Genomic DNA, 24,907 nt, shown 5'->3' on the forward strand with positions numbered 1-24,907 from the left:
TATGGAAGATGCCACTGTTTATCCTTCTCACCATAGAAAGTCTGTGCCAACCTCTCGTGTTACATAAAAAAAGCTTTTCCCAGTGACCCGTGGTAACCTCCCCACCTCTCGTACTTGCCGAGCACGTATACACACACATACATACATACAACAGTTTACCATTTAATAAGACATAACATTAAGGTCAAACAAACAAAACATTTCATGGGGACCATCAAGCACTTCATCCATCAGTGCACTTCAAACAGTGCCACTTCGCACACTGGGGCCCTTTCAGACAGACTCCTGCACTAATCCTGTGGTGGCAATACGAAAAGCTTAAAAAATAATGAAATATACAAATAATCCACGGAACACAACAAGTTTTTAAAAAATCAGCATTTGAACATTATAATTTCATACAAATGTATTCCTCATTAGAACTTTATTTAAAAAAATACTGTTTCACCCTTATTTGTCAACTACCCAAATATGTATGTGGAGCATCACCTCAATTAACGCCTTTTCTACTGTGCATTTTCCCATATGGTCTTACGGCGGTGAGCTTCGAACACAAAGCCCCGCCGCCCCCCGTTTTCTCTAAATGGGGCTCTGGTGGGCCCCTGAAGTTAGACTGGCACTCGCTCTCGACCCCACGCTATTTATGTACGCTTGCCCAAGTGCCTTTCTCAATAGGCATGCCACAGGGGCTTCACAAGGGTTTGTTTGTTTTCATAAACAAATTGCGCTCCCACCCCCACAAACTACAAATTAAGAAACATTTGTACACGCTTCCATGCGCTCACACGCAACAACAAACAAACACCATTCAGAGAAAGAAAAATGACAGCATATGCACATGCATGGAAACGCGTGAGTGAAAAGTATATATTGTGAAAGGTGAATAAATAACTGAATAATGTTTAGCATAGAGCTCCTTTACTTCACATTGCGTCAAACAAGTAACATTTGTCTAAGTAGCCTCACCTGTTGCCTCTGCCCTGACTGACTCTCCCACAGCAGCATTATGTTGTCTGCTCTACATATCTCTCTTCATTACCTACAGCAATCTCTTCCCAAACTTCTCTTGCTGCTTCAGCTGCAACAGCAGCGTAGGTTAATCTGGAGATATCACAAACTAATTAATTTAATTAATAATCTCACAGATCTGACTGTTCAGTTCTCCCCACGTGTGCCTTCCTCAGTTTTGTTGTATTAGTTACACTGATGCCTCTGGTCCTGGCTGGCTTTGTGCCCCCTGAGGACAAGGATGAGGGGGGGATAACTTAGTGTATCAATAAATATGATATATATGTGCTGTCCATATTTACTAGCATCTATGTACCCTTCAAGCTATATATCTGCCCTTCAGATTCCGAGTGTGTACGCAGAAGTGAAGGAAATAAGATTCTATCCATTTGAAATGGTAAAAAAATTAAATAATAATACATATACCTGTAATGCTAAACTTTTGTTCAGTGGTGGGCTGAAAGTATATCAAACACAAACGTCTGCAGAGAAGGTGACGTGTAATAACAACGTGATTCATAAGACAAACAAGTCGACGAGACCGTCTCTGCCAACTAGAGCCACTAAAACTACTGTGTGCAGCTGCCTCTGTGAACAACAGGTAGGCTAAGCAACAGGCACAAGATTGAACAAAGAAAATATTGGATGCAAGTCAACATCCAACACAAAATGGCAAAAAGATATGTTTGTATGGATTTACTGAGCTTTTCCTTGGGATACAACAAAGTATATTCTTGAATGTCTGTGTGAAAGTTGACATTGCCGGTCGCTTACAAAACTGTGGTCGCTGGCCCCACTTCAGCCATTTATCCTCAAGTTGAGGGGCCACGAGAGAGCTGGAGATAGAGGTGATGCATCACTGCGCAACCAAGCTACTCAGAGTTGAACCACACTGGCTGGCCCATTAAGATGCACTGAGAGCCAGAGATGACACTCAAAGCTTATGATACTGTACACTTTGGCCTATACCTGAACCACACAGACTTGTTTTTCTAGTCTACTTATGAGCTCAGGGTAAAAGCTTGTACTTGTCTAGTCTCATCTTTTTGGCTGAATGTATAGAATAAAAGACTATGCAAAACCTTGCCATGATATTGGATAGGGAGACACATGATTCTCCAAAATCAAAATCGATCCAAAACTGCTGTTATTTAATCCAATCTTAATTCTCAACTGCCGGGACCGGTTTTCTCACTGCGAAGATGTCAATTTGTTTCGAGGATTTTGCTCTTTCGTGGCGCTGTCAGAAGATTTTGACAGCAGACAGGATTCACATCTGTGTCACATCAGTCTTGAGGCGTCCACGGTCAGGCTGACACGGCTCTGTGGTATCACAATACTGTTATAGTTGTACCATGACAACCATAACAGGAGGTCTCGAACTAACGATCCCCAGAGGCGTGTTTACAATAAACAAAAGCTTTGTGAGGAGCAACAGGCCAACAGGGCGACGTGCAGCGCCCAAAAGCCGGGGGTGCCGACACCTGTGAAGTAATCGGCACGGCTTACGAGGATGGCACTCTGTGAATGTGGCATGACTTTATGGTGCCGTGCCAAATGAAGGAGAGGTGGCCGGACAAGCCGAGTCACCCTGACAGCACCGTGCATGATAACATACCTGCAGCAGGCAAGGCTGAGCGCTTCGCAATCCACACTCATATTCACAAAGGGAAAAGACGCTGCTCTAATCTCATGAACATAATAGATGGAAAGTCAAGCCTCCACAAATGGAATGTCTGTAACATAATCGTCACGTGTAAACTGTCTAAAATGTCAGGAATTATATAAATTTATATTTATAAATGAGTCCAGTAGATTTTAAATGTGTCCACGTCCCTTCGGTGGCTCAAAGACCATACATGGTGCGAAGGGAAGTGAGATAAACTCTGTTGATTTCCAGACGGGAAATTGTGTTTACTTCATGTTGTGAGATTCCCTTACAATAAGACATGATGATGTGAAATAGCTTGAACCCACCAAAATAAAACTCAAACCTGACCAGTGAGATGTCTCCTCTTCTCTCTCCCTCTTCTATTCATCCATCACTCTCTCTGTGTGTGTGTCTCCCTCTACGACTCTGGCCCCTCGCTCCATGAACTCCCTCCTCTCATCCCCCCTCTCCCGTGATCAGGCAAAGATTATGGATCACACAGAAGGAGTTATTTATAGAGCAGGATTCCCAGAGGGAGCTCCTGGCCCCCACCTTGCATCCGTGCACTCAGACAAAACCCCATGCATGTTTAATCACAATTCATGAGGAACCTTTCATAGTTAAAACACAGAGGGCGTGTGTGATTAAAAAAATAAAGACACCGACAGGTGACAGCAGCGCTAAGCTTGCAGATTAAGAAACAACAATAATTGTTGACATAAAGTTTCTTAGCTGTGAAAACATGCACACATGCACACTCTCAGAAAAGGGAGGCAAACGCCATGGCGACTGGTGGGATTGGGACATGCAGTTGGTTGGACAGGAGAGGAAGGGGTGGGGCTAGAGACGCAGGGAGAGCCAATGGTGGCAGTCAAAGGATTCAACAAATGGCCTGCATGTGCATTCAGCTTAATAATTTACTGAGAAGTGCTAATACTAAACAGTAAATGTAACATTGCATGCTCCTGTTGTTTCCCAGCTCTACTAGCATCATCCCTCCTTTCTCTAATCAGTGCAATTGACAGACGGGTCAAACCCGCTGGGGTGAAGCGATTGAAAGTAACTAATCCAATCTAATAATTTACAGATTTACATGGAGATAATGGGATTTCAGGTTGGTATACAGAGATACACAGCACTCCATCACACCTCTGTGAAGTCAGAAGATTAATTGTTGGTGTTGAGTGAAACTGGGATGCAGGCACACTGTACAGACACCACAGAGAAACCAAGACGGAGCAATGTGTGGTGACACTGCAGGCACACGGGCCAAATACCAAGATGCTAATGAAACTGGTTTTATTCAATGATTCAAAAAGGTGGAAAATGTAATCCATAGAAAAACTTCTACTGCTGCAAGAGTGCACAGTTTTCATTAGAATTACAAAGGAGCCCTTTAAAGTCACATAATAAGAAGACAACTTTCCCATGTTTATCCACCCAAACGGAGGCACAGACACACAAATACATACATGTACACAACAAGCTGTGGGGAGGGACACACACACAGTTGTTGCCATCTGCTCCATTCAGTTAAAGGCTGCACTGAGTGGTTCTGAGCGAGATTCTCCATACATCAGTGCCATTCAATAAACACTGTCACTACTCAAGGCAGCACACCCACACAGCTGATGAAGACTTACTCTCTCACTCGACACACACAAACATGCACGCACATTTGCCCCTCAAGCAAGTACACACACACTATAAAAAAGCCTTGTTTTAAACAAGTTCATGTAAACACAACACGCTCAGGTATCACACTCGCACACAACAACTTAACAAAACACACCAATGTAAAATGAATCAATACACATAAGCAGTGAATACTCATCCTTTACACAAACAAAAAACACACAAATCCCAAAGCAGCTCCTTAAAATTGAATCGTAAAGCTAACGACACAAGAATCTGTGCATAACAACAAGAGCTCTTACCCATCAGTGGTGCCTTGCTGTCCGGTTGCTGTGTTTGTGTGTATGTGTGTGTGTGTGTGTGTGTGCAGTGTACAGTATTTCAGCAAGGAAGAGAAAGTGTGTGTGGGTTTGAAGCCAAAAGTGACACTCTGAGCAGAGGCGTAAAGTCCACTGTAACGCAAAAAAATACAGCAGAGCGAGCTGGTTCTCAGGGTGAGAGCAGATCTCTTTCTTTATCTCTCTCTCTCTCTCTCTCTCTCTCTGCCCGTCACACTCTCTCCGTCTCTCACTGTATCGCTTCTCTCTCGGTTTCTCTAACTGACGCGCTCCGCTCTGTCCTCCGGCTGCCACTGTCCCTCCCTCCCCTCTGTTCCTCTGGTCCCCTCCCACTCTCTCTCTCTCATTCTCTCTCTCCCTCTCTCGCAGTGACATCAGAGGGCAGTCTCAGGCATGTTGAGCATTTTACTGGAGTCGCTCTGTTCCTCTCTCTCCCACCACACTGATCGGCGGCAAGGCAGAGGAGAGATTGTGACCACCTTCTCAATCGAATGTGACTAAACAAACATTGTGGTTGGACGCTCTCTGCTCTGCACATACCCCACTGCTGTTGATGTGCATTACTAGTTGCTCTCAAGGATATTTCTGTTTCTCCTCTGGCTGAAACTCTCCTACACATCAGCAGCCCAACATTTGTTGTGTAATTTACTTGGCGATAATGGATGCTGCTCTGCTCTGCAGATAGATCACTTCACAACAACTGAAAACACACAGCAGAGGTGTCCAATGCACACAGAGGATCCTGCTTACAGCTTCAGAGGAGAGGCCTCTTTCCATCACAATATGTTTCACTACTATTTGTCTGCGTTTCTTGCAAAGTTGCTTTGTTGTTAATAAGACCTGTTATAATTATATGCCTTTTTTTGTTGCCAAGCTCTCTCTCTCCCAAATTCATGCTCAACTATCAATAAAGGCAAAATGCCGAAAAAAAATAAAGAGTTACATTTGAAATTTCAAACTTGAAATTCCCTATTCCATATGTGCATCAGCGTTGACTGATGCACATATGGACATTGTCAAAACACAAAGGTCACGGCTGTCACTGGTATTGAAGAATAGAGACACAAACATTAAATTAAGAGAGAGCCACTGAATCAGAGTTGAGACACATTTACGTCAATGCCTGAAAAGAACATTAAATATGAATAAAGAGATTTTGATTGAACGACAATGAGAAGCAATTAGAGAGACTGGAGAATGGGTCTATTGAGCAGCATCAAGGTCCACTAATGACAAGTGCTCCTCTGGGGGTGGCGCTAGTCATATGTCTTACTGTCATATAAACTGTCACTATGATACTAAGCCAATGGGAGTGAATGCAATGGATTTATTTATGAACAGTTTGAAAATGAAAAAGAAAGGATTAACTAACTGCAGTTACTCAAATGCAATTTTATATATTACTTCATTTGGAATCAATCTCATTTGCATGTACCTACTTTATCATTCTCTTTTAACCAAACACTGAAGACGAGACAGGATTCTACTTGTGTTCTGAACCTGCTGGTGCTGGTTGCAAATGCTCAAGGAGTTTAACACAGCACAACGTTGAGCTGTAACACAAGTTTAAATCTCAAGCAACTGTCCTCTAATACACAAGAGAGGAAACCAGTGGCCCGAATTTTGGAAAACATAAACTCATATTTGTTTTCAACCCCACAACATAAGGTGCTAGGGTGAATATGACTGGAGCTACGCTGGGAAGATCTGATATCACCAAAATAACTCTGACAGGCTGAATAAAGTGTAACTTAAAGACTAAAGGTTTGATCAACAAATTCCAACACTGTTCCTGTTGTGCACACACAGCGCGAGTCTGTATTCTTCACTATGTTGTGCAATCAGCATCGACCTGTGTTAAACACACTTGCAAATTCACCATGGACCTGAACTGTCAGCAGTTAAACTCACTTCGAGGATCAACATAGACGACAAGAGCTGGGTTCTGACCCAGACCAGCCAGCCTGTTGTCTCCACGGCACAAGAGGGCATGTCAGGTCAGCAGCACTGCCAATGCTCATCGCTTTCTTTGACTTTCACAGGAATGTACACCGTTAATTCATCGCTAAGGGTCACACTGTCTGCTACAGCAACCACATTTAGGCTTCTGTCCAAACTAACACAATCAGAGCTCACCACCCACCCTACACAACAGATATGGCTTTGTGCAATTTCTTCTTCTTAACTTCAAAACAAAAAAATCCAAGCTGAAATGTCACTACTTTGACACATTGGAGGAGATCCTGCTTGTGTCGCAGATGAAGATTTAGTCATTTACAGCCAGAGCGGTACTGTTCTTTTGTTGGTTACTTCAGAAACCGAATAATAATCTTAATATCTAAGTGCATATAAACACACTGATCTTCTTTTCACAACACCTCCTCATTTTGTGTGTGTGTGTGCGGGTGTGTGTGTTTAAGGTACATGGCATGTTGGCCTGCGTTGTGTCTTTTTTTAAGGAGCTATTTTTGAAGTTCAGCGTAACATCCAGGAAGCCAAGTTTTGTTTGATGAGACAACACACCCACACACCTGGCTGCGATATGAACTCAGTGTTATCAGCTTGTTGTATGCCGCCATTGACGTCAAAGGCTTAGCTAGATTTCAGCAGCCATGACACTGATAACAGCTAATGCTACTGAACCCAAAACCATAAAATCATGCACACACGCACACAAGCACCTTGTCATTTTTTACAGCAGGTAAAATCACCAGTGCAGAGGACAGTAGCTAAACTGTGAATGTGAGCAACAGAGCACCTCATTAACTTTGCATTGAAAATCTATGTTTGGACATAAGGTCAGTTGGTAACCGACATGGTCAAAGATCAGTGTGAGCAAGCGGCTTGTCAAACAAAAACAAATAGTGGGGCGCATGTGGACATCTTTGAAAAGGTTTTCTTTGGCCATAATACGGCATGCATTAAATTGCTCAAGACCACCAGGGCATTACCAAGCATGGGAGCATGTTTACATGAACAGCATATTATGCAAGCAAGCCAAATGTATAAGCCTCAAATCACAACAAAAACAATTAACTCAACACAAGAGTTTCTGAATTTGTGCTCGAAGGGATAAATAACAATAATACATTTTCTCACTTGTTCATGCTCGCAAACCAACCACAGGCAGAATCTCTTCCAACACTCAACAAGTCCACGTGCACAGACACTCAAACTTGATGAAGAGACCTTGAGCTTATAATGGACTTGAATGAGTGGGTCAAATATTACCATCAATTGAAAACAACACCAATGAATGAACCCTCGTGCAGAGTGGCATGTGACCCGAGATAAGACAATAAATGTCTGTGAGAGACAGACAGAGACAGAGCGAGCGAGAGAGACTTCTGAAATATTCGCAACAGCCTGCGAGAGAATAAGACAAGGCGATAAGTGAGCATATCCGAGATAAATAGCTTGTGTAGCTATCTGCATCAGAGTCAGCGTGCGCGTGTTGCTTAAATAATGCATGTGTCTTAATGATTGCAAGGCATGCTGAAGTACACAGTATGGCAGTGAGGCAGACAGGACTGATTAATAAGTAATGGATGGTGTCCGCCTCATAATGCACACATGTGCACACACACTCACGCCCACGCACAAACACACACAGGCATGCAAACTACAACCACAAGCTGGTCCGTACTCAGGAGAAGGAGAAAGACAGCAGCTCTTATTTTTTTAGCTTCTCATGAGCTAGTCTTCCCCCTCCTCCCCCGCAGTGACAGGGGGTATGGTGGGAGGAAGATTGCCTTTTTCATCCATCTCCCAAGAGAACCACAGACCCAACTCCAAATACGAAAGCTACTGTGTCGTTTATTATTGATTTGGGTTATTTATAATACACGCTCACACCACACCCCAGCTCCACAATACGGCTCCCTACAGCAATACAATAACCGCTCATAACAATCAAAACATGCTCAATTGATAGAGAATAGGATTACCCACCACTTCAGCACCCTTGTATGTCTTATCTTAATAGTGATATAAAGCCTAGTTGAAGCATAAAGAAAATATAATTTTGATTTTGAAAGGCTTGAGCACAAGTCCTGACCTGTAAACTCATTACACGGTTAAAGAAAGATCACATGCATGGAACGGTTCCAACAAAACAGGGACGTCTCATCATAAATAAGCTGATGCCCACAGTGATGTCTGGAAGTAGGAACCAGCAGGCCTGCATCCCTTGGTCTAGCACCATAACTGCCCTTGTTAAAGCCACACATTCCTGGTAAGTGGCTACAGACATAAAACAACCAACAGTGCTCAGGGTGCTGCAGGCTGACATGACCAAGGCCTTTGATGGGGTGGACCGTTTCCAGCTGCTCCAACATCTGGTCAACGTGGAGTTGTGCCCCAGACTTTTAGCCTGGGTACACAGCTATATGACGGCAAATGGCACTTACAGTTCTTGGTCTGAGGTTACATCTGGGTCCCCCAAGGAGTTATGGTCTCACCATACCCAATTCTCCTAAAAATGTCCCCTCGTCTTTAAGAACACATTGCACATTGGCTAAGCTGATGAAATAGGGCTGTCTGGGGCCATTCCCTTAACCGATAGTCATGGCACTTAAGGAGACATAAGGGACTGATATGATTGGTTCAATCATCAAATTCATTCAGTATACAATTATTGTACTGGTTTCTTAACAATGTTGGGATCTATGTTGTTGGGGTAAGGTGAGTTTAAATGTCATAAAATGTCAGGGTCTCAATGATTCACAAACGCAGACACATGTGCGCAAGAGATCACAAAATCCTTAAATCTAGTTTTCATGAGGCTGCCTTTCTGATCTCTTTGAGGTAACTCACTCTACAAAAAAGACCCATAACAAGAATCAACTCCTATCAGACCTGAAATCACAAAGGCTTCAAAACACCTTCTTCAAACCCAGTCATGGCAAGAAAAATAACTGCTTTGAGCTCTTGGCTGCAGTGGGGATCTCTCTGTTCATTCATATTTTACGCCCTCTCCTTCCGTCTCAATGGTAATGCCTTCCGAGTCTGCACCAAGCTCACAGCAGACAGAGGGCCATTAGCTGTCGGCAATGCCAAATTGAACTTATGAGAGCTGTCAGTCAGATGTCAGCTCACCACACTGCTCCATGTGCACTTAAATGTCAAATGGGTCACAGGAATTCCACTGTGCACTAAAGCTGGACCAACAATCTCTGTATGGACAGTGTACAGATTATAGCATTGTGCCTTATATGGGCCTTGTCAATAATGGAAACAGACATAGAACTAGTAAGGGTGGTTACAAATGGAGGACCGCATCAATAAGAAAGAATAGTCCACGTGCAAGCCCAGAGGGGATAAAGAATGCAGACAATGAGAAAAGGTGTAGATATGTTGATGATCATCAGTTTTGGCTGTACATAATGGCAGACAGCAAACACGTTCTATTTTTTTCTGTTAAACAACTCTGTGGTGAAACACGGTCTATCGCTGACAGACACACTGCAGCCATTAGGCTCTGGGCTTCTCTGTAATGAACTCCTCTTACTGGACCGAGGAAGGCAAACCTGTGGTCATGGTGGTGTTTGTCAGCCGGCAGCTAGCTAAACCCTCGCAAGAGGAAAGAAAGGGTCTGACCCCTGAAGTGGTCATCCATAATATATAGGTTCCAGAGAACCCTTCTAGATCCATATGGTCCTGCTCGGACTTTTAAAAGCCTTTTCACAACACACCTCTACATTAACAAGTGAGGTGAACCGGAAGTGAAAGGGTAAAGAAGGGTTGAAGTCAAATTAAATATCCACCTGTTTATTTTTACCCCTGCACATAAACACACACTAAATTAAAAAAACTGTAAACTTTAGGTTAATATCTACCTCTAAGTGTTATAGAAATGAAAGAATTTCATATATGTTACCCCATGCTAGGCCTTGTGAGACAAGACACTTCAACAAGTCTAAATGTAGCGCTGCTGAGCTTAGTACTCGCAGGAGATTGTAGGTCAATGTGAGCAGTTTGGTTTGGCAGAAGTCCACATGTCTATCTTATCACAATCTGAGGAAGATACTTGGACTAATTCCGTATCAGCTTTTAAGTCACAAAATTACAAATTGAAAATATAGGCTCTTGATGCTGCGTCATCAAAACTCACGTCTGCTCTTTTCTGATACGAATAATCAGTTTTAAACTTGTTTTTTATTAAAGTACCTTCCAGCATCAAATGTTTTGCAAGGACATGAAAATGTCTTTGCTTTATATGACCATACACGGATTACATTAAGGTCTGAATCAAGATCATGATTTCTTATACAATTCATCATGTAGCCCTAAATCACACACTGACATAACCTCACACTCCAGACGTCTGCCAAAGCCCATCCAGCCAACATGGCAAAACACGCCATATGCAACATTCATGACATGGTAAAAAAATGTCTCACACACACACACACACACACACACACACACACACACACACACACACACACACACACACACACACACACACACACACACACACACACACACACACACACACACACACACACACACACACACACACACACACACACACACACACACACACACACACACACCCCCTAAAAAAAAAGGCAGGACAATGGCAATGATGCAGACAAAGTAGGTTAAGGCACTGTCTATTCTCCTGGAAGACAAAACAAGTCTGGCTCTGAGCACTCTGCCATACTTTCTAAGACCTGAAAGAAAAAAAAGAGAGTGTGTGCATGTGTGTGTGTCTGCGTGCGTGTATGTGCACCTTTAACAGGGTTAACATGAAGGCCACAACCTCAGGCTATGTCTGTAGCTATAATTAGGCAATGGACACTGGGAAACTGTGTTGTATTCCCTTTATAACTCCAATTTCTACCTCAGGATTAAATTTATCTTCACCCCTGTTCTCCGATAGCCTCAGGTATGATTGATCATGTAGCCTTGGACCTTATGCCTCAGTACAATGCTGTGAATGTGCTGAAACATTGTTTTTGTATTCCAAATATATATGTAAACTACTCCGAAAAGATTTAGTGCATAAGAAATAAGGGAATTCAAGGAGATGAATTGAAGGAAAATACTGGAGATCATATTAAAGTTCATCACAAGTTCAAAAGAACCATTTTGAAAAACCCCTTTGGCGCTGACTTTGACATGGTTGTGTGTGTGTGTGTGTTTCTGGTGTGTGTGTGTGCGTTTCTGACTGATGGCGGCTGAGCAGGAAAGAGGCAGCTGCCCACCGACTCAAGCCTACACCACACTGGCACCAGGGTGGTGAATCCATGCCAGGTCAGGAGAGTGTACGGGGGTGGTCGGGGGGACTTTGGGACCATCTGGGGAGCTGGCACCGGGGCCCGAGGGCTATGTGAGCTCCGTGGTGAGCACGTGTGTACAAAACAGGTTGTCTTCCATTAGGTGCTGATTTTAAGCCTCACCGTTTAGGTGTCGGACTAATATTCAATACGGGGTTACAATCTGTTGAATTAGGACTACAACCTAAAAACCACGACGTGCTGATCCTGTCATGTAATTGATGGTTAATGCTTCAGTGCTACACACAATAACTGGGTTGGAACATACACCTTTAATTGATTATATGCAAGGATTGTTGGCAAATCTCTACTTTTAAAGATTTTCTTAACAAATATTCAATTCATTATTTTGAATCACGACAGATTCCTGGTGGGAAGTCGCTCTGCCATGAGATTCAAGTGCAGCAAAACCTAAATAAGAAAATGAAGATAAATTGTGCATGTTCATTCATATACACGGAACAAATAAACATATATACAATGTCATGTTTGAGGTAAGGAATTCAGTCCTGCACAGCGACAACAAAACTCAATGTTCCAGTGAGTAGAGAGGGAGGTAGCAGGGGTCTGTGTGGCAGACACGTGTCTTAGCGCAGTCATGGTGAGCGCTCTCCATCCTCTGGCTTCTCACGTTCATCCCGGCCATATTCCACTGCTTTTCACCCCTTTTCCTTCATGTGCTGTGTCTGATCTACAAATGTCCACTGCATTCACCAAAAAAGATTGAGTCAGTCAAAGAGAGGGGGAAAGTGAGATGATTAAACTTCAACACCTTAAAAGGTGACAAATATGTAATCACTTTCTTTGTAGATGATCATCTTTCTGATCATGATATCCATACACCATTACTTGTGCTGCTTTGTATTAAAGGTGTGAAGTATGTGAAGAAACTTCAGGACTTGGAAGACAAAGAGTGTGAAAGTGCAGCACGGTGAGGGTTGGAAAAGGTTCTATGGAAATGTACCTATTGAACCAATTTTCTGGAACCTTGGTAGAAGGGAGTAGTACTGGCCAAGAAAAACCTCATTAACTGTATGAGGTGATTCAATAAAAGAGGCAAATCCTTTCTTAACATTACGATGGGACAGCTTTTAACTTTTTTGTGAATTTATCAATCAATGATGCAGAGATCCTTATGAAGATATCAGACATGGGTAGAGTGCAGGTATAATAAACGCATGACATTTGGTACAGACCTGGATTTCAAGTTCGCTGTTTTGAGATACATAAACTAACAGTGTTCCAATCGTTTGGTTTGTTCCTTTCAACATAATCAGAGAGAGGATATTTTACCTGTTTATTTTAAGCAGTTTATATCTGTGTGCATTGTTTATGCATCAGATTTCGATACATAACATGTGCAATAGCATGGAAGTGGTGGAGGTGAGCTCTCAAGATTCTGCTTTCCTTTCTCATGAGTCCAGGTTGACAGCTGTGACCACGAGAGACGGAGTGGTTTGAGTGTCTTGGAAAAATCACTGATCTGCTGCGATTTCCACTGACGACAGTCTAATGTTTACTGTCAAACATCCAGTGAACAGCAGGTCTGTGGGATAGTATGATGGTTAGTGAGTGAGGTCAAATGAGGTGGCCAGGCTGGTTCTAGATTGACAGGAAGGTGACACCTCAATAACAATATGTTCCAACACTGGTTTACAAGATTGTCTCTCATGGCTCAACCTGTCAATTCCAGTCCAGAATAAGAACAAGAAAGAAAGGCTGTAGGATAAACATTTTACCCCTAGCTGTAGGGCTACAGCCACACTATTTTTTATCTTACTATTAAACATTGTTTTTTTTCTCGTGAAGTATTTTCTGTAAGTAAACAACACGTCCGAGTAGATAACCTGCTGCCTGTTTATACTATTACGCACAGGTTCTGTGATATGCGCTTTCAGGTGTGTTAGTATGACCAATAAGTATTACTGATATAAAGTTAAAACACTTTATTAGATATCGTAAATGGATGAAGCCTTGGAATCCATCACCTGGTCTGATGAATCCCAATTTCTCCTGCAAGTTGTACTCCCAGGTCGGAGTCCAACATGTGGTTGGGTTTAGACAACAAGAGCTCTTTGGTTAGAGTTTAGGAAAGATTCTGGATTTGGTTAAACCTAATGAAATAAATACATTCAGCCTTGTGCTTTCAGCCGGTTTTGATTCTCTCAACCCTAAACCAACATCAAAATCTTACCACAACTCGAACCGAAGAGAAACAGAAACACGTTATATCACTCTGTCATTGCTGCGAGCAACACTGCATCACAAGAGCATATGCCACTTATAATTCAGGCGGGGGGCAGAGGTCAACGCTGCCCCCTATTCATGTTTACCGAAAATAGATGCTACATTTGAATATGCAGGCAAGGGACAAGCTTTTGTGGATTGGAAGCCCTTTGGGAAACAGTCCGTGTGGAGAGCAAAAGAGGCAGAACACTATTGTCTTTTTAATTTATGTGCATTCAGAGGTAAATAGATGTTATAGATATTATCCAACATGTTGTCTAGACCTGAAAACACAAAAAAAATGTATTGTGGAGAAACAGTGGACAAGTGTGATAAAATAAACTAATCAGACTATAAGCAGTGTACAGCGAACAGAAGTCTATCGATCCAAAATATTGACCATTGCCCCAAAAGGCTCATTCGTCATCAGATGATAGCCAATGGGCCCAAAGTTATCACTGAGTCAAGATCCATATCAGCTCTAAAAGTCACACACACTGACAAATAATACTGGAGTTGAGTGAGCAAGCTGATGTAGAGTGAGAAAGAATTGGCAAATAAAAATAAAAAATTCTCTACTTTTAGTGATTTCGTTTCCAGAGTTTTGAAATGGTAATGAGCGCCCTGATATTTGCATAATGTGCCTTTCCTCATCCCTCTTTTTCAGCTTACCAAAGCTCTCTTCTCCTCCCATGTCTGCCCCCATCTTCATTCACTGCATTCATTCTACCTCCTCCTCCCACTGCCATTACTTAAGTGCTCGCAGATAATTGATGAGTCTAAATAAAGATAAGCTTTTCAGTTGGGGGTGGGGGGGGGGGGGGGGGGAGAGACAGGCGCTGGCCAACAGGTCTGCCACTTCCTGTGTGAAGCACTCTTCATCCTCCCCTCAACTTGCTTGCCTCTCATTCTGCTAAGCTGTACTATCAGCGCTGTGCAGACAGAAAATGGACATGTGCACACAGCAGTAAGACAAAAAAAATTCAAATGAAAAGTAAAAATGAGACAACTGTCACGTTTCGTGCCGATTACGACAATGCACACCAGGCTCTGATGAAACAAGCCATAACAAAGCCCTTATGTGAGATACCAAACCGCTTCTGGTCTATATTATCTGTCACTGCTGCTCCACTCCTCTTCTATTTTTTAAATCCTCTCTCCTTCTACTCCTTCGTCACTTCTCTCACCTTCCCCTCCCTCCTCCTCACTCCCTGCAGCGTCTGTGCTCTGACAGTTATGTGTGAGTGGAGCGTGGGCTGCTGCTAATTTGTGCAGAGTGGGAGAAAGCTGTTTTGGCTATGGGAGAGAGAGCCGAGTTTAGCCTTAGCGGCGAGATGGCACACAAACACACACAAAAACTTGCATCTCGGTCTTTAATAATCCTAGCTCCAACTCTTACCCTCATCCTAACCCCAACTCCATTCTTACCTGAACCCCTAAAAGTCTCAGGATTTCAAATTGGAAGTCGCTTTGGATGTAAGCATCAGGTAAATGACATGTAAAGTAATGTAAGGTCAAGTCCTGTAAAGTTGTGAGGACCGACCTTACAGTGCTGTGGCCCGTGGCTCTGTAAGGTCTATGACTCAGAGTCCTAACACACACACGAGTTCTTTAATACATATTTGTCTCGGCTGTAGTTTGATCAGTCCCTCTTCCAATGTCACATGAGCATTCACAGAAACAAACAGATGCTCAAACCCACACTCACATGACTTCAGTTTCTCTTACAGTACCTCGTCCTGCACACAATTTAGTCATCCTGATTAATATACAACCAAATCTGTCTCTATCGCAGAGTCTTCCTGATAATACTCCACCACTGCTCTGTGCTTTAGTCATTCACTCTGATCAACTGTCATTCTATTCCTGATCGTAAACGTTAAATAACTAGAAAGGTCTCCCCTGAGCAGTTGAGTTGACATGCATGTCATCTCTGGTGGTTTAGGTGTTCTTTGAGAAATCACATGAATGGGACCTTTTTACCTCCAAATGCTAATCAGATAAAAAAAAGAAATTTCCCTCAAGATGTTCCTGGAAAATCACATTCATAAAAATGGGATGGATGGATGAAAGTATGCATGTAACCCAAAAAACATAATGCTTTTGGGTGAGCGAGGAGGCATCTAAACAAGAAACACACATCCTATGAATGTGTTGTATTGTGCTGTATTTAATCCAATAAAACGCTTGGGTCCTTTTTTTGGAAGTCATTTACGTATTTCGTTATTATTAGGACCATACTAAACTGAATTTTCCAAGTCAAATTGGATTTTAACAGTTCAGTCTTATGATTGGACCAGTGAGGAAGTCAGGGGCCTTCATGTGTACAAGTGTGTACTATATCGAGCACTTGATAGACAAAACTTCAGTCTAGATGGTAGGGTTTTACTGTTTACTTAAAAAGTCAGTGTGGGATCACATGAAGAGACAGAAGCTAGTAAGAATAAATCTGCAAAGGACACTGTGGCAAGTTCTCTGAGGTATTTAGAACAACCAATTTCATTGTTTACTCCGCTTTGTATGAAGTTAAGTACTCAATACAAAATATTCATGGCTTTCATATCGATCGATATTGATATATATTGCGATATAAATCAAATGGGCCCAACCGCACTGAGGCACATTACTCTGCAGATCAACATGTGACTCTCTGCTCCTCTGCTCATTTTATATCTCTGACACGTAAAACTGATTTATGTTCCTGGATAAACAGGGCGTCCCTTCTTCTGCAACAATGAAGTTAAATCACTGGGTTGTGTCAGAATCTACAGGAGGAACATCTGTCTGCAGGTGTGGTTAGGTGTGTGTGTGTGTGTGTGTGTGTGTGTGTTTGTGTGTTCGTCTCTGTCCCTCCTCAGACATGAACTGATAATCACGTTTATCTATTTACTAATCGATTATGTCGGATCATGTCTCCGGATCGTTCCGGTCACTTTGACCCGGATGTCCTGACTGTGTGTGTCACGTTACATCTGGTGTTGTGTAGGAGGTTTAAACATGTGTCTCATAAACTCTGAAGCAAATCAAACAAACACAAAGTAAACGTCTGTCCTGTACGTGTCGTAATAACTGATCGGTGATGGTCTTTATTGTTTAAGTGTAAAGTGGAAGTTTAGAGGGGGAGTGAGGAGAAAGCAGACTCCGACAGGAGACTCTGACACAGTACGGCCGCGCCTTTAATGTGCGTCTGACCTGGTCCTGAAGCAGCGCTTGCTATAATTATTCAGCACTTTATCGTTATATCACCCAGGCCTTTTCATGTCATTGTTTCTAACAGTATCCAAACTTTACTTAAAGTGCTTACATCCTCAGCACTGTATTTCTGCATGCCACTTTTCTACCACCCAAAGGTCAGTGACTTAAAAGAAGAACTAATCCTACCTACAGCTTTCATTCAATTTAATTAAATTGACAAGTTGATTTATACCAGGCTACCAAGTCATAGGCTTGACAATGGATCTACACCACCTCCCACTTCCATAATGTTGCTAAAACTGCCCTGGGTACCAACACTACCATCTTGCGCATTTAGAGCTAGAGTCTGTACGGTAGCAAGAGGTTTATAGGGCTTTTATATTGGCCAGATTTGTATGCAGTTTATGAGCGAAGTGAATCCATGATTGTTTCCTTCACCTTTAATTGCATTTTAATTAGCTCATGAGAACATGCTGTCGCCTTCCTACAGGAGACGTGTGTTACATATGATAAGGGTCTACAACGTGAATTGCATTTAACCTGCACTATAAGTCCCATGCAAATGAGATAGCTGTCAGTGGTTCATCTCTGGCTGCAGCATAGCTCCAGCACTTCATTTACAGGATTACAGAATTACAGCTTATCATCATTAAGTGAGGTTTCATCACTACGCGCACTCATCTGTTATCTGCTACTCTCTCATCACAGTCAATTAAATAACCTGTAAATGTCAAAATCAGTGGATTCATTTCAGAGATGCTTTTACCAAAGGCAGGTGTCTAGCTCACGCTCAACCACAGAGCAGAGCAGGGTAATAAAAAAGAGCCTCAGACGATGTGTGTTGCCCTGTTGATACTATGCTGCCAACAAGTGTTTGAGGTAGAAGTGTTCAATTGTACATGCTTTATTCATTAAAGCTACAGTAAATATATAAAAGGCAGTAAAATACTGATGCATCTTTCATTGGGTTTCAAGGAAAGCGTCTTGTGTCTTTGTGTCACTACAATATAGATGAACTTAGTCTTAAAACTCTATATTACAAAACTTAAGTTATACTTCTTTTCTACATTTCTGAAAACTTAAATCCAGAACGGGTCATGCTATTACGAGGGTCACTTCTGCAAAGCAAACGAAATGGCTCCAGCTCTTGGCAGCCGTATCTAAGACACACTGCTGCATCAGCACGTCCTCCTGCCACACGGGACAAACATACTGCCTGTGGGTTGATGCCATGCTGATGGGGTGAGATCACCGCACGTTCCTGTCATGAAGAGTGTTAAGTTCCAACAAAATGTCTTCTTTCACATGCACTTTTCCATCTCATCACTGCATGGCAAAACTCTAAAAATGATTTGGCCACTGAATAATACATTGTCATGTGCTAAAAACGATCAGCAACGTCAGCTGGTGAAAACACTCACGTGCTCAGAAGTAAATGATAAGTCTCCTCCAAAGCAGCTGACAGGATATATTATTGAGCCATACATTAGCCAGCTAAGGCAACCATGATCCTCCAATGAGCACTGATGCTCTGTAATCACCTGTGGTGCATTTGACATCAGTAACCCTGAAGACGTGACGGCAACAATCGCTCAACTGCACGGATCTGGGCAGGTTAAGTCACCCGAGTCAGTGGCAGTGCAAATATATAAACCAGAAGTTAAACAAGGTAGACTAGACCAAAACTAATATAAAAGGAAAATCTTGGTTTCTGCTTTCATTAAAAATATATCCTTTCGGAAATCTGTTCTACGATTTGAGTCAAGCTTCACTGAACTTTGAATAAACAGGTGAATAGCTCCTTGTGCAGCAGCAGTGGTGAATCTAGTCTTTACTTCCAGCGTTAACACAGGCCAATCAAAAGTCTGTTCCAAAAAGGCAGGTTTAAAAGTACAGTAGAGCTGAATCAGTGGCAGTATCAACCATTAACATGATGTCAACAGGTACAACTGTTTCTTCAAATCCATTATTAATCATGAAACTTCATCAAGCATTTAAAAAGTTAATCTGCTAATCCACTGCTTTGTGGGGATGCCGCTTGAGAATCAGCTCCACACAGGTTTGCATATTAGCTACTGATTTGTTCATGCTGTGGATAAAAACAACTAGAATAATAACAATGAGATCATTCTGCACACAGAGGGGGACACACATATAAAGAGGTCCTACCGAAATGGTTGAGTGCAAGTGGATTGAGAAGTTCCAGAGGCTGATCTTTGTTGCTGAAGACGCCTGTTAGAGAGGAGAAAAGGAACAGTCATCTTAAATCAGGTGTGAAAAACATCTGACTTTCAGACAATTTGATCTGGTTCACAAGACAATTAAAAAAAAGCAATACAGGAAGTATGCTTGTCTGAAGCTCAACAACCAGCCAACCTCCCTTGAACTAGATAGAATCATGCTTCTACTTGTAATAAATTCACATGAATCCCACCTCAAGTCGGAACAACAAATCAGAGAGTGGCAATTTTTTTTAGAGCAGGTGATAAGGGCTGACACCTGGGTCACGTGATTTCCACGGTCAAATTAATACGTCACTTCCAGTCTTTGCCTGATGCTGTTGTGAACGCATCTGTGCAGAGAACCTCCAGCTGTGTTGTACATCTGTGCAAAGTAATGTGAGGGTAAAGTCAGTTTTAAATTATTTTAGACTTTACCCACAGGTCATGTCGGAAAACGGCTTTAGTCAGTTTCAGCTGGTGCTGCTGAAGACCGCAAGTTTGAAAATGTAAAAAGAAAAACTCTGGGGAGTTGGAAAGAATTGCGCTTGCCAGACTTCTTTAGGCCGCTCCTAATCTCTGCTTGAGGTTCTGGGCTACACAACTAGCACAACCTTTCCCAAAATTGACTCTTGAGGGCTGAGCTGCTTTGTGGGTAATGCAGGTGCCAGGGTTTCCCAAGGGAGAGGAATGTATGAAATATAAAAAAGTGTGTTTCTCTGCTTCAGCGGCATTGATTTTAATACTTTTAAACTGTATATTGTGAGACTTTCTGACTGCACTGCACAAAATGCAGACAAAAATTTGCATCTGAGGCTAACTCGTTAACAATCTGCTAAAATACATTTTACCAGGGTTTCTTGAACCACCCTCTCATGCCTTACGGTCTTGGATTCAAGCTCTTTTAATGCACGAGTCTCTGCAATGCCTACGCAAACTTGCTGTGACATTTCTTTCTCCACCTGCAAACAGCTGGACTGAACTTAGGCAATCACACAGCCTCCATCAGTTTATCACTGAGATTGGCAGCTGGTACGAATGGTGGGGTCACTAATCCTCCAATTACCACTGCATTCAGGAAGCAGACTCTTACAGTGACATGTTTCAAACTTTGCCTGCACTCAGTGGGTGTTAGCGCAGAGACGGCTTGATGCATTCAGAGTTCACTTGTGAATGTGTCCTAGACAAGTAATACTTTTTTAATCAAAGGGAAAAATAAAAACCAAACTAAAACGTAAATCTCAAAGAGTGTGTGCATCTCTAATGCAAATATAAATCTCCTTCAGCAATATCCTCAAACCAGTGGATACAGACAAGAAGAAGAAAGAATTCTTAGTGGGGAATCAAGGAAAATGTGAGAGCAGACCATGAGACCATGTGCTATGTCACACATGAACGAGCAGCAGCACATGACATACCCACAAGTACTATGAATTTTGTTTTTCTGGGTTGCTAGGCGCTATTTTCAGCCTAAGCAGACTGCTCCATGATTAATACATGACGGAGGGAGGGGCTGAATTAAATATTCATATTGTACACACAAAACACACGGCAAATGCATTTCTTAGATTTCATTTTCCAGGCAAAGCCTCCTCTCTTTGTGTCTTTAACAAAAGTGTAGATGCTATCAAACAAAGCGACACCAGAAAACCAGAGAGAAACAAACAAAGAGGAGAGGAGATTTTGTATTGACGGAGCTTTTTGAGAAGGATGGATACAGAGTGTGTGTGTGTGTGTGTGTGTGTGTGTGTGTGTGTGTGTGTGTGTGTGTGTGTGTGTGTGTGAGAGTAGGGTGGCAGTGGCAGATGGTAGAAAGACGACACCAGAGCTTGATGGGCGAAGGACAGGCCAAGTAATCACACACTCACAGAAACACAAAAGAAGAGTTGAAAGTGTAAGTGAGTACACACCGATAGTCACAACCTCATTTTTAGTTTCACTCCACGTCCTTTTTCCTCAAAATACTTTGCACGAAAGGGTGTCATGACAAGCACGGAGGAGAGAGAGAGAGAGAGAGAGAGAGAGAGAGAGAGAGAGAGAGAGAGAGAGAGAGAGAGAGAGAGAGAGAGAGAGAGAGTGTGTGTGTGTGGGGTGGGGGGGGGTGTACATGCAAAAACTGAAGGGAGAATAAATATAATTGGAAGCAAACATATATATCCTGGAGACCAGGCGGGTTTACACACTGTTTGCCTGTGACTACAGAGCAGAGAGCAGAGAATGACCTCTCACACCTTGGGAGGAAGACGGGTCAAGTGCTCATGGCCTTAACACACAGCGATGCCAGGAAAATCTTCACGGAGACCACAGCAAACAAACATGCAGAGAGCATCACAGGCAGAGACACTCGTCAACACACAAAGAACAGGGCTCTTTAAAATCTATTTTTTTCTGTAATAAACACTTACATAGTCCTGAATATAACTGCTATTAACAGCAGCCACAATGTAAGCTGATTGCATATTAAGGACTTTGCAGTTGACAAGGAGGTAGATGAATGCCGAATAATCCCTGTTCAACAAGTGGGATGGCCAGGCTGAGTAAGAAATATATTAAAGCAAAACGTAAAAATTGCACAGCTTTTGCGCTCACTTTCCTTAATTTACTAATTTAGATATACAGCTGCTAAAAACAAGTATATCAGCTTGATGATGTGAACACATGTGGATTAACCAATGAAACAATTACAATCAATCCAACCTGATTTAAATGATTAATAATAAATGTTAGTCTTTCATCGGGCAAACATTTAGAATAGTAACCTATTCCAGTTCAGTTGAACTGAACTGTTTTTGTTGCTGATCCGTGTGTGCACCGAAACCTTAAGGATTCTTTCCTGACCTGAAGCTTCATGGTAATCCATCTAGACGTATTTTGTGTAATGCTGCTAACTAAGGGACCAACAAACAAACTAGGAATACCTCCACCAAGGCTAACGTCATTTTAAATCCACTTCGGTTCATCCTTTGTTGTGTCCCAGTTTGATAACACACTATGAGGCTATCAACAGCACTCTGTTAGCTTAGCATAGCATAAAGAATGGAAAAAATGGTTAACAGCTCATCTAGTAACCGATGTTGCATATACAGCAATGAATTTGTACAAGAATCTATATTTAGAATTCTGTTTCATTTGGTATATGTCCATTCAGCTGTTCCGATGACAGTATGCATCTCTGTTTCCAATGATCCGTCTGATATTTCCCACTTCACTCCTGAACATACCTTCCAACACCAGCTGTAATGATAGGGTGCCTGTATTCACAGTCCAGTCTGCAGTAGACAACGTGTGTATCACTACACATTTGTCTGCAGAGCACTCTTGTCCACCTTGAACAAGGCACTTATCAATCCTGTCCAAACCACGTAACTGTTGTCTCTGAGATTGACTGAATAGTTGTCCTCTCTACTGTTCAGCAATTATCTGAAGTAGAGGTTGAGAGGTTCACTGTCTCTTTCAGCTCATTCTGTGGTCCAAGCTTTTGCTCTGCTGTAGACTATTCCAGACCCCACGAATGGAATCATGGGCACTTGAAGTGGCGTGGAGGTTTAGTGGGAAATCAATCCATGACACAAGGTATTTTGGATGCTTTATGTTAAACACATGCTTGTACAACATAACATTTTGCAGACTAGACTAGTGTAGAGCACAGTTCCACTGGAGGACACTGATATGTTGGACGTGAGTTATTTGGACTCCTTGATGGATATTTTAATGCGCTGACCTACATGACCTACGTGACCTGTGCCATATGCATGCCTATCAGCTAAAGTTACAAATATTCCCCAGTGATATGTAGGAATATACCAAGGACTAGTAAAAAATATATAAATGATATGCTTAGAAATGGTATATTAATATCTCCAAGATAGTGATGTACTCTTTTTGCATGTGTCAAATCCCATAAAAACCTGGACATGTCGACAGACTTCCTCGTCGATAGACATACGTGATCACCACATGGAAAAGGAAGATGGGGCGAGCCAAGTTACCGATGGCTGGCAAGAGGACAAGTTGGCTCAGACGCTAGCAGGAAGCAGTAGTGCCTGGTTCAGTGAATACACACCTGGTGTACAGTGAAGAGGAAAACCCTTTAACAATACTCAAAGAAAACATGTGATCATTCATATAAGCACACAGGGTAATTGAACATGTACACAAGCACACCTTTCCTCCTGCCCATGAAGATGCCAAGTCACCTTGTTGTGGGCCACCTTCACCTCCGATTGACCAGCAGTCACCACAACGGTGTGCCAACCATGCCAACCTGTCTCGTCCACTACAGCTCAGTCTGGTGTATTCTGAGCCATCGATATCAGCCTCACAACTCTGCCAACTGTGCCATCCTGTCTGCCGAGGCTCCACCAAAACTGCCCTTCTGCTAGAACCAAACTCTGAGCCAGTGTAAGAGTGTGCCAGCCACACCAACCTGTCACTGCCGCCCTAAACCACAAGATAATCTAGTGGGGAGCAAACATATGAGGAGATTCATTCCAATGTGTGCTTTTAACAGATCAACTGAAAATGTGTAAAGTGGGTGTTTCCCACTTGAGATTTATTTTAGTCTGCACTTTCGAAGTGATCCATTTACATGATGCTAATCATTCATAAGCAGTATTTTTCTTTTTTAAGTCATTGACTCATAAACATAACAAGAAGTCATCCCAACCTGGTTTGTAGTTGTAGATGAACAAATGCTGTAACTGTGTAATATTAAAACCTCTCAACAACAACGGTAGGCGCCAGGCTGTAAAACATGTTGCCCTGTAAATAACAAAAAATTTGACTTTCACGAGCAACTGACAAATCTCAGCAGCCGGGCTTAAAGCTGTAAAGCGTTCATTTTCCAAAAAAAAGATGAAAGAGAAAAGAAGAATAAGAGAATTTCAATGAGTACGAGCTCAAGACCACTCCCTCCCTTTTCACTGAGTTCCAAACCAGTCTCCAAAGCCCCTCCCAGCACCGTAAGCAGCATAGAAACCATAGCAACAGAAGAGGCCAGAAAAACAACAACATGGAGATAGGCATTTCACGATAGTTTCAGGAACTCTGCAAATGCAAACAAATCCCAGCAACCATCAGTAAGAGTTATAATCAAACTCAAGCTTACGTTAGCCCGACTACAAGATCTCAGTAACGTGACAGTTGGTGGTTTAGATAAGTTTGCATCAGATTTTTCAAAATAAATTGAGCTATAGGTTGAGCCAGAGTAGAACGACTGCTGCCTCATGTACAACGGTCTGATAATGGCAGTTTTGGGAAATATGACAGAGAGTTATTTTTGTATATGTCCCCATACTGCAGCTTATATCCACATTGAACCTTGGTTGAACAGAAACTCAGACAAACTTCTAT

The 24,907-nt window shown here is 42.3% G+C and overlaps 1 protein-coding gene across 3 annotated transcripts in view; it reads right to left on the reverse strand.

Annotated features, from left to right (window-relative positions):
- Positions 1-24,907, reverse strand: part of hdac4 (histone deacetylase 4) — a 115,355-nt gene that overhangs the window by 57,513 nt on the left and 32,935 nt on the right. For 2 of the 3 annotated variants that reach the window (XM_053439046.1, XM_053439045.1), the window contains exon 3: positions 19,506-19,568. In XM_053439046.1, the coding sequence (XP_053295021.1) occupies positions 19,506-19,568 (63 nt within the window). Of the gene's footprint in view, positions 1-4,596; positions 4,956-19,505; positions 19,569-24,907 lie in introns of those variants that run through there. The other variant, XM_053439047.1, reaches the window with a different exon arrangement.

The sequence above is a fragment of the Pleuronectes platessa genome, chromosome 14, assembly GCF_947347685.1.
Source record: "Pleuronectes platessa chromosome 14, fPlePla1.1, whole genome shotgun sequence".
Lineage (NCBI taxonomy): Eukaryota > Metazoa > Chordata > Actinopteri > Pleuronectiformes > Pleuronectidae > Pleuronectes > Pleuronectes platessa.